This window comes from Petaurus breviceps, unplaced genomic scaffold (genome assembly GCF_028583685.1).
Source record: "Petaurus breviceps papuanus isolate PSGF00001 unplaced genomic scaffold, PetGlider_PUasm1.0 90823, whole genome shotgun sequence".
Taxonomy (NCBI): Eukaryota; Metazoa; Chordata; class Mammalia; order Diprotodontia; family Petauridae; genus Petaurus; species Petaurus breviceps.
In genome coordinates this window covers 2,646,474-2,657,450 of record NW_027187352.1, presented here as the reverse complement: position 1 = coordinate 2,657,450, position 10,977 = coordinate 2,646,474, and the positions used below count along the sequence as shown (strand labels likewise).

The 10,977-nt window shown below is 43.2% G+C and overlaps 1 protein-coding gene across 4 annotated transcripts in view; it reads left to right on the top strand.

Moving 5' to 3' along the window:
* The first annotated feature begins 2,128 nt into the window (after positions 1–2,128).
* RAB6A (RAB6A, member RAS oncogene family) overlaps positions 2,129–10,977 on the top strand; it is an 84,168-nt gene continuing 75,319 nt past the window's right edge. The window contains exon 1 of one of the 4 annotated variants that reach the window (XM_069070820.1): positions 2,129–2,295. Coding sequence is in view for 2 of the 4 variants with exons in the window: in XM_069070818.1 (XP_068926919.1) it covers positions 3,238–3,307 (70 nt within the window). In the remaining 2 variants the exon portion in view is untranslated. Of the gene's footprint in view, positions 2,296–2,846; positions 3,308–10,977 lie in introns of those variants that run through there. The other 3 variants (XM_069070819.1, XM_069070818.1, XM_069070817.1) reach the window with 3 other exon arrangements.

Below are 10,977 nucleotides of genomic sequence, written 5' to 3'. Positions count from 1 at the left end.
GTTGTACAATAGAATTAGAGACATAGATTTGACTGTCAAATTAGAGGGGTATGGGCAGCCCTTGCTGATTGAACCAAGTTGCCCCAGCCTGTCTAGGCAGGTATGTCTCACTAAGTTTTATATTTACAACAGCCCCTAAGGGCCCCTCCTGCATTGCTTAGGCATCACATATACACCTCAGCACAATATGCAGCTTTATGCCAACTGCAGCCTATAACTATTTCAAAGCAAACTACCGGGTAGCTAAAAGCCTTAGATCAAAACAGATTCAAGTAGGTACAAGGTCAGGCCACACCTTTGTTCAAAGGAGCTTATCTCTAGAGCATTGCCACCTGTCTGGAAGAGCCATAGACCAAAGCATTTAGGACTGAGGGGTTCATAAAATTCAGGAGAGGATCTAAAGGACATGTAATTTTAGCTCTACCTCCATGGGTATTTTAGGAAAGGCAATGAAAAACTGGGACCAATCAGAAGGGGAAAAAATTGTCATCTTGGTTTGGTTGCAAGAGCTCTTTCCTGGTGTGTGTGTGTGTGTGTGTGATGTCCATTCCAGATCTTCAGTTTCTGGTGGGAGGGACTCCTCAGGGCTGCCTAACTGTACTTGAAATGAAATGTTTAAATCATGACTCAGGTTTTTCTTCACCTCATTTGAGACAAACTCATCAAGGTCTCTCCACAGAGCTGAACTGAAGGGAGGAAACCTTGCTGGGAAAGGCGGCTCATAGGAATGGTTCCTGCACTGCTGGATCACCAAGACAACAGATTTTAGCTGGACCACAGGATTTAAAGGTGGAATAGACATGAAAATATAGAATTTTAGATATGTAAGGAATCTAGCCATCATTGGCTGGTGTGTTGTTACACGCAGAACACAGAATGTCAGAGTTGGAAGGGCCCTAGAAAACAATGTAAGAGTCATTAGGGATAGTAGAACACAGAATGGCAGAGCTGGGAGGGCCCTTAGATCAGAGAATGACAACTGGGAGCATCCTTAAAACACAGAATGTCAGAGCTAGGAGGTCCTCTATTCCAGCAGTGTCAAACTTAAATAGAAACAGGGGAAACATATACATATATAAGGATCTTTGTTTATCCCATATTGACTTAGTTTTAAAATGTAATGATATGTTTTATTGTATTTTTATTTTGCTAAATATTTCCCAATTACATTTTTTTTTAAAGCAATTGGGGTTAAGTAACTTGCTTAAGGTTACACGGCCAGGTGTTTCTGGGTGGATGCTAAGTGTCTGAGCCCGGAATCCCCAGGTCATCCGACACTGGGGCCGGTGCTCTTACTCGCTGTGCTACCTGGCCGCCCCCCAATTACATTTCCACGAGACTGTGATAGGCTGCTTGTGGCCTAGGACCTATGTTTGACACTTCTGCTTTAGAACACAGAACGTCAGAACTAGACCCTCTCATTTTACAAAGGAGTAAAATGACATGGCTGGGGGGGCAGTTATATGGAGAAAGGGACAGAGAGCACTGGGCCTGGAGCCGGGAATACTTATCTTTGAGGCCTCAGATGCTTACTAGCTGTGTGACCCTGGGCAAATCACTTAAGCCTGTTTGCCTCAGTTTCCTCATCTGTAAAATGAGCTGGAGTAGGAAATGGCAAACGATTCTATTATCTTTGTTAAGAAAACCCCAAATGGGATCAGAAGAGTTGAACAGGACGGAATAACTGGAGACAAGGGTGAGAGGATGGGGTAAGGGATGGATTTGGGCGACCATAAGGGAGGTGTGGGGAAGGGCAGCCATAAGAGAGCACAGAGGATAGAGCAGGTATTTCCAGCCAGAATGGGACAGTAGCCTAAGTAGAAAGGGAGATACCGGTAAGGTGGAGGAATTGATTTATTCCACGGAATGGGGGGTGGGTGGGCGGAGAGAAGGAAAGGATATGGGTGGAGAAGAACTGTAGGCGGGGCAGATTAATACTAGAGAATATGGATGTAACCCCAACGTTTTTCGAAGCAAGAGGTTAGGGAGGAAATGCAGGGGAAGGAGGAGGGAGAGACAAGGTGAAGGGAAGGGGAGGGGAAAGAGCATTGGGTGGGAGATTCTGACGCATCTGAATCTGGGCACGCCCAGGCCCTGGTTTAGGGGTTGGAGAGGTCCAACTGAGCTAATCCACGTTTTAAAGCGCTTGGCAAACTTAAAGCGCTCTATGAATGCTAGCATTATTATGATTATTTCCGGGGGCTGGGCGTAGACCCGTAGATGGGCGGGTCGGTAAGGGGGCGGAGAAGGCGAGCGAGGAACTCCAGACCCAAGTCACTTATTGCAGGGCAAGAGGTGAGGAGTGGGTATGTGGGGGAGGGGTCCATAGGTAGCGCGCGGTCTCCGCCGTTGGAACCGTTCGGGTCTGTGTCAGTTTGTTCGGACCTCCCGCCGGACTCGGCCAGGCCCCGCCCGCGCCTCTTGGCCCCGCCCCTCTGCCACACTCTTCATGGCTGCCCTAGCGCCGCCACAGCCTCTTCCCCCGCTTGCCCTGAGCCCATGGCTCTGCGTGCGTTCTCCGCCCTCTCCCTTCGCGCTGTCATTGGACAAATTTACCTTGGTCACATTCTACTGGCTCGCTAGGTGTGGCGTAAGCTCCTTCCTTCCTTGCTCCTTCTTTTCCTCCTCCCTCTGTCCCGCCCCTTCCCCACGCCCGTCAACTCCTCCTCTCTTTCTCCTCGTCAGCCCCACCCTCCCCCTTTCCATTTAGGGTCGGGCCAGGTGGCTCGCCCCAGAGTGAACACAGAGCCTGGGAAATTGGGGAGCAGGCTAGTGGGCCGCGAGCGCGCTCCCGACTGCCAGCCCCGCCCGCGCTCGCGCACGCACGCGGCACGTCACGCTGTCACGCTCGCGCGCCTCGGCGGAGAGGCTCGCGCACTTGAGCAGGTCCGGCTGCAGCGGCGGCGGTGGGTCTCAGGGCTCTGTGGGAAAAGAGAGCGAGGAGCTGCTGCGGCGCCGTCGGTCCCCTCCGCTCATCTCCCTCGGGTAGCCGGTCGTGCGGAAGGGCGGCGCCGCCTGCCGCCTCCCTCTGAGCCGTGCGAGGCCGACTCCGACCCCACCCCCCCGCCTGTCGCTGTCGCCCGTCCCTCCACCCCCCCATCTCCTCGTCGGTCTGTCCGTCTCCACCCGCATCTTTGCAGGATCCCTGCCGCTCCTCCTCCCTACGTCTCTGGAGCTGCGGGGAGCCCACGGGGCCTGAGGAGATCGCTGGGCTGAGGCGGCGGCTCCGGCTCCATCATGTCTGCTGGAGGGGACTTCGGAAACCCCCTGAGGAAATTCAAGCTGGTGTTCTTGGGGGAGCAGAGCGGTGAGTGAGCGACGTCTGCCGCCCCCAGCCCTGCGCTGCGGGGCCCGCCCGGCTGCGCTCCTCCTTGGCCTGGCCCCGGCCAATGCCCGTGAGCTGCCGTTCCTCTCCCCACTCTGCGCCCCCGCTCCCGCGGCCTCCGTCCGGCTGCCCTCCTCCTCGCCTCCTTGTGCCCACCCACTGCCTTGCATTCCTCCCTTCCCGGCTTCTCCTGGGCCTGTGCTCCACCTCGCCCTCCGCCCCCCCTTTCCCGTCTCCTTTCCTTCCTCTCCCCGTTTCCAACGCCGCTTGTCCGCTTTCGCTGCTGAGGAATCTACCTTTTCCCCAGCTCCTTTCTGTTCCAGCAGAAACGGGCTCTAAGCTCCTACTGTGTGCAGGTGACTGCCAGACCTTGGGGATGTCCGCGGACCCAGCTCGCTCGCTTGCTCTTCCCCGCTGCGCGCTGCTTTTCTCAGTTCAGGATTCACGTCTGTCTCTTCCGCTTGGGTCAGTCTTTTTCCCGCAGATCGTCTCCTCCCACTTGGACCCCTACCCTATCTTTCTCTGGCTCTCTCCTCCATTTCTCAGTCTCTTCACCCATCGTTTCCTCCCTCTTCCCTTATAGGGGTTCCATAGTCTAGGTGTTATCTGTCTTTATTTCTCTTGGCCCTCCCTGTTAGGCCTGTGAGCCCAGCGCCTTTATATGACCCACCAAGATAGAAGCTTTATAGGGATCCGGGTGGGTTCTGGGCGTTGCCCCTTCCTCCACCCCTACCCCCCCCCCCCTTTGGCCTTTGGAAATGAGGATCTTGTCGTACGTGCTTGAGGATGGGGCGGGGGCTGGAATGTCTCTGGATTGCTATCTCCCTGGGGAGGGTTGGAACAAAATTCTCCCGGAATTGGGCAGTGATATTAGGGGTTTTCGTAGGTGGCACTGCCCTTGGAGATAGAAGGGTTAGGCAGTGACATATTAAAAATCTCAAAATTCTTCTCTTGACTTTTCATTTCCTCACTTAGGATTTTTTAGTACTTTTGATTGCTCTCCCCCCCATCACCGCCTGATGCCTTGTCATGATTCATTTACTTGGAATTTCTCACCTTTGCCCCCCCCCCCTTTTCCTCCCCACATCAACCAGTGTCTGATTCTCCTGCCCATAGGGACATACGGATAATCATTAATTATTAATTTCTATTAGAGTATTTTCCAGTTATAAATATGTTTACGGTTCTTGTGAGAGATGGTTTGATACAAGTTCTGTTGGGGTAAAAATACACAGCCAACCAACTTGTTTTTGGAGGGATAGGAAGGGATGAAGCAGAGTGTCAGTGATCTTGTTATTTAAATTTTAAGAAGTGATACTTAGCTGAAATTTTAAGTGGCTTAATGCTTAAGTCTTAAGTATTAATAATTCCACAAATAAGATTTCCTTTTGGTGTTTGCCTAGGTTAGTTCTCCGAATTAGCCTTCAAGATTTTAATTTTATAATGGTTGTCTCTAAGGTTACTTTGTGTGGCAGTTTTTTTATACTATAATTCAGTTTCATAGCATGAACTTGATACCTAATTATTTAATTTGGAGAGGAAAAGGATTACATACCACCTATTGCTTCATTATCCGGTTTCCCCTATTTTTATCTTTAAGAGTCAAGATGTCAGGAAAATTAGTGCCTGCCATAGAAATGACTGGAAGACAATACTGATACCAAATTCAGAAATATAATTTTCAATTAGATCCATACATTTGGAAGTTCTGTAGCCCCAAAATGGATTAGCGGTTGAAAAGTGCCCATCAAATTTTTATGCCTCATTCTATGAACCTAATCAAGAACATTTTTTTCTTCCTTTATGAACAAATTATTGGGTTTTTTTTTTATGTAGTGAACAGAGGAAATGTTTGACTTACACATTTATAGGAAGCAAGTTTAGGCTTGTGTTTAGGTGAGTTACCAGGTATTAGTATGTATGAAGTTCCTGGTCCCGCCATTTTATAGCATTTTTAGGCCTAATATGAGTATAAAATAACCTTCTCAAGTAAATATTGATGTGTAGATTGTAAAGTGCCTCTTGTGCACTCTGGGGATGTCATTGCTTGCCTCTTGACGTGATGTAAAGCTATTTAGTTTGTTTGAAAAAACCATTAATTTATGTCTCTCTAAGGAAAATTTTAGCCTTAATTATAGGTCTTTTTTACTATTAAAATATGAGCAGGTTTCATCAGAATTTTGGGGATGATGTTGTTTTGATTACTACTGCATATTTTAGGGCCTTAAATTCTTAAACTTAGGCTAAATTGACCATATTTTTCTTTGTAGGCTCATACTTTTTATGCTATAAAATTTTAAGTTAGATGTTATTTTGAGATGAAAATATAGCTGTTTGTTTTCAATGTTATATGAACTATTTAGGTTCTCAGGGTGTATTTCCTTTCTTCTCCCCTGTTAACAAAAGCTTTATGAATCCATGCTACTTCTTTTGTGATAATGAATTACTTTTAAGTCTTAGAATTCAAAAATTCGGTTTCTAGTAATCTTGTTGATACACCATATTTCAGTGTGCTCTGTTTCATGTCATATAGCTCAGTAAACATATTAGTAGCCTTTTAACCCTGAAGATGTTGGCAACATAAATTGTGAGTGTTAAGTTTAAGATTGACTATGACACCTTGTGGTTTTGGTTATAGTTGTTTACAAAGGACATAAAATAAGTAATGGTAATGATAATAGTTTGCAATTTTTATAAAAGCACTTAGCTTGGGAAGGAAAAGTGCAAGTATTGATGTTTCATAAGATTTTGCATTTCAGTAAGTTTAGAAAAATCGCTTGAGACTTGTTAAACTAAGTCTGTCATTGATAAAAAGAGAGTGCTACATTTTATTTTTTTCCCTCTAGGATACTATATAGTATATTAAGTGATGTTACAAGGATGGATAGAAGTGATAGAATATTTAGTAGACTCCACGTTTTATATGTAGTTTTTAAAGCAATCACAGGTACTATATTTCAAAGACAAAAATTTTATATGAAGTTGTAGGTATAGTTAACTTTAATTTTCAAGGTTTTTTTTTGGGGGTGGGTGCATTTCGTTTTTGCATCATGATCAGTTAGGAGGAACAGTGCATAGAGCACTGGCCTAGAGTCAGAAAGACCTGAATTCAGATGTGGACCTCAGATACTTTGTGACCTTGGGCAAGTCACTTGCAACATAGCTTCCCTCCCCATTTGCCTCATTTTCTTCATCTGCAAAATGGGGATAATAATAGCATTTACCTTAAAGGGTTGTTGTGAGAATCAAATGAGGCAATATTTGTAAAGTGCTTAGAATAATGCCTGACACAAAATAGATGCTATATAAATACTAGCTCTTGTTGTCATCATTGTCATCCTTTCCCAGGACCTTGCTTCTCTTTTCTACATAGAAAAATGGAACAAAAAACAACAGCACACAGTAAACTTCATCTGAAAAAGCACTTTCAAGAGATTATGCATCTTCAGCCCCCAAACTCTTCCTAAAAGAAGGAAGTGGGTTTCATCTTCTGTTAGCCATATTCTCTGGGACTAAGAGCGTTCATTACAGTTATCATAGTTTGTCTGAATTTTGTATTATTTTCATGTACATGGTTATAGTTACTGTATGTGTATATTTTTCTGTTACTGCTAACTTCATTCTTTATCAGTTTATAGAAAATTCATGCTTCCTTGATTCCTATTCATAATTTCTTATGGTGCATTAATATTCTATTACATTCGTACAATGCAATTTTTAGCTAACTTTTGTATATATTAGACAAAGTAATTTTCTTTTTTTTTTTTAGTGACTTGCCCAACGTCACACAGCTAGTTTTATGTTAAGTGTCTGAGACTGGATTTGAACTCAGGACCTCCTGACTCCAGGGCCAGTGCTCTATTCACTGCACCATCTAGCCACCCCCAAAGTAATCTTTAAGGAAATATGTTTTATGTTTTTTACATGATAGTCGGTGGGATTTAATTAAACTCTAGTAACATATGCTTAATTGATTCCAAAATCATGTTGTTGAATGAATTGTTTACTCTTTTGATTTCTGCACTGTTTCTTGAAAGTCAGAAGTGCTTTGGCATCTTGTTTGTCACAGATTCTGCTACATGTAAATGTCATTGCTTGTGAATCAGTACTTTTCCTGAAGTAGAGAATCATTTATCATGTACCTCATTTGACCTAGCATCTCCTCATTTTTCCAACATTGTTTGCCTTTCTGTTTTATCCATCCTTAACTCTTTCTAGTTGCAACATGATGGATAGGGAAAAGTTGTCAAGTACTGCATAAGAGATCTGCAAGTGTTGATTAGTTTGTGTTTTATTTTTTAAAGTTTATTTATTTTTAGTTTTCAGCATTCACTTCCATAAGTTTTAGATTTTCTCCCTCTCCTTCCCTTACCCCCTCCCCAAGATGGCATACAATCTGATATAGGCTCTACAGGTACATTCCTATAAACTATTTTCACATTAGTCATGTTGTGTCGAAGAATTAGATTGAGTGGAAGGTGTCATGAAAAAGAAAACAGTCTGCTTTGCTCTGCATTCAGACTCCATAGTTCTTTCTCTGGATGTCAGTTTTCTATCATGAGCCCTTTGGAATTGTTTTAGGTCCTTGTGTTGCTGAGAAGGACTAAATCTATCAAAGTTAGGCATTTCACAATATGGCTATTACTGTGTACAATGTTCTCCTGGTTCTGCTCACTTCACTCAGCATCAGTTCATCTAAGTCTTTTTTTTCTGAAGTCCACGTTCATCATTTCTTATAGTACGATACTATTCCATTACATTCATATACCACAACTTGTTCAGTCATTCCCCAATTGATGAGCATCGCCTTAATTTCCAGTTCTCGGCCACCACAAAAAGAGCTGCTATAAATATTTTTGTGCATGTGGTTCTTTTCCCATTTTTATGATCTGTTTGGGATACAGCCTTAGAAGTGGTATTGCTGGTTCAAAGGATATGCACATTTTCGTAGCTCTTTGGGCATAGTTCCAAATTGCCCCCCAGTGTGGTTGGATCCTTTTACAACTCCACCAACAATGAATTTACATTCCAATTTTCTAGTTAGTGTTTTATTGATAATGGAAAGTCACTTGCAATGAATGCTGAAGGAACTTAGAACTTTACAGAAATGTTTTCCAAATTGGTTTGTTGGAGTTTTGATGAAAATAGGAAGGAAGTAATAAGCCCATCGCTAATCTCCCAATTCCCTGGTCTCTTAAGATTCCTATGACCTACTCCTTCATTCTACCTCAAGCTACATATAGAGATGGTCAGACGCTGGATCTCACCATTACCTGTGAGAATTCCTCTTAATTAAAAGCTGACATTTTTCTATCTGACCATAAACTCCTATTATTCCATCTTTTCCTTGGCCTCACCTGTCCTAAATCTATTATTCAGTCTCATTATGACTTACAGACTCTCTCCCTCCTCTCAGTACTTTTTCAGGCCTTTGCTCCTGCTTTGACTTCACTTACCTTACTTTCACAAATCTTGACCCTGAACTTAGCCAATTCAATTCTACTCTGTCCTCTACTGGCCTTGTCCCCTTGACCAGTTGTGGTTCCTTGCCAAACCTCAGACCTAGATTTTTCCCACCATCTGCCACCTCTGCTTCTACTCATATATTGCTGAACAGAACTAGAGAAAGTCACATAATCTTATTGGCGGGATAAACATAAATTCATCTTACCTATCTTCAACTAGGTCCTCCCTGTAACAACTTAACCCTTTTATTTCTTTCTCCCTAATTGATTTCCCATCTTACTTCATTCAGAAGCTATGCCACATCTTCTGACTCCTCAAGCCTTCCACACCTCCATCTTCCCCCTCTTTTGCAGGGAGGCCTTTAGCTCTCATTTCACAGACCAGTTGAAGCAATTCAGTGTGAACTCCCTCTTTTTCCATTCTCTTCATCATGAAACCCTTTGATATCATTCTCCACTTTTCTCCAGTGTTCCCCCAGTTTCTGATTAAGAGGTAGTTTTTCTCCTTGCAGAGGTCATCCTTCCCTTTCATGTGCCATTGATCCCAACCCCTCCCATTTTCTCTAGTAGATTGTGTCTTGAATATTGCCTCCCACATACCAAGGCTTTTTGGTTTTTCCTCATCAGGTTCCTTCCTTACTGCCTCCAAATTTGCCAAACCAAGTCTCCTCCATCCTTTAAAAAAAAAACAAACTTTTTTAGATGCTACCATCCCCTCAAGTTACCATTTTACATCATCTTATCTCAGTCCAGATTTTTCATGCCTTTCCCAGTCAAATTCCTTGTAAAATCTTTACTCAAAGTCTTCTAGCTGTGGACCTATCTCTCTTCCTTTTTGTGGCTAAACTCCCCTGTAGTCTTTAACACTGTCAAATTGTGACATTGTTTTCCTGCTTCTACCACTCTTTAGTCTCCTTTGATGAACCTTCTTTTATAGAGTTTACTTAACATATGGGGCCATCTCCAGTCATCCTGATGAGAAAGTGAGGTTGGTGATTGCACAGCCCTCCCTCACTTAAATCCAATTCATTTGCATGTAATTGTATCACCTTCCTGATGTCATGATCCTCTTCCAGAATGAAGGACAAAAAACAGCAACAACAGCTTAACGTGTTGATTTTCCTCTCCTTTAAACTAGTACAACTCTTGGGTTGCCTATACATTGCCCTTGTTACATGGCAAGGCCACTTTTTTACTCACTCATATTCCAGATATCTTTTACATCTTCCCAAAAGTAATTGTTGGTAATATGTTACAACCTACTTATTACTCACCAGGACATGGATTTGTTTTGTTAGTCTTTCTTGTATTTAACCTGAAAAATTTGAATTTATTAAAGGATTTTTCTCCAAAGTTCTCTTTATGTGTAAGGTGGTCTTCTATTACAGACCTTATAGTAAACTTCTGGTGAAATAATAGAATTTAGGTTTCAAGTACAGATGAACTAAGACTAGTCAATCTCTCCTGGTAAGCTAGGCAATCAGTAGAAGTCTTATTGCATATGAAAGAATACATAACTCTTATTAAAGCGTCAAAAGTGTTTACTGAATCAAGTGGAGAATATTTTTTATTACAAAGAGAAGAATTACAAGATTAGTCTCAAGAGTACAGATGGAGGGGTGGTTAGGTGTCAGAAGTGAATAGAGCACTGGCCCTGGAGTCAGGAGGACCTCAGTTCAAATCCAGTCTCAGACACTTAACACTTACTAACTGTGTGACCTTGAGCAAGTCACTTAATCCCAATTGCCCTGCCCTCCTCCTTCCAAAAAGCAGCAAAAAAAAAAAAAAATAGTACAGATGGAAGTACAACTGAATATCCTTGCAGTGTCACAGAATCACAGAATTGGAAAGAACATCACAAGCCATCTAGTCTAACCCATGTCTGAGCAAGACTTTCTCTGCAGTGTTCTTGACAAGTCCAGTTTTGATAAGGGGCAGCTTTTTGGGGTGGAATTTGTTTTTTTAGTATCTAATTATTAGCAAGTTTTTCCTTATGTGAAGCTTAGGTTTGTTTCTTTGTAAATTCTTCCCATTTTCTAGTTCTGTCTTTTGGACCAAGTGCAGGTTTAATCCTTTCACTCATGACAACATTTGAAATACTTGAAATGATCCTGCCTTAAGTCTCTTTGAGGCTTATCATCCCCAGTTCCTTCAGTTGAACCTTGAATGGCATGATCTAGAACCCCT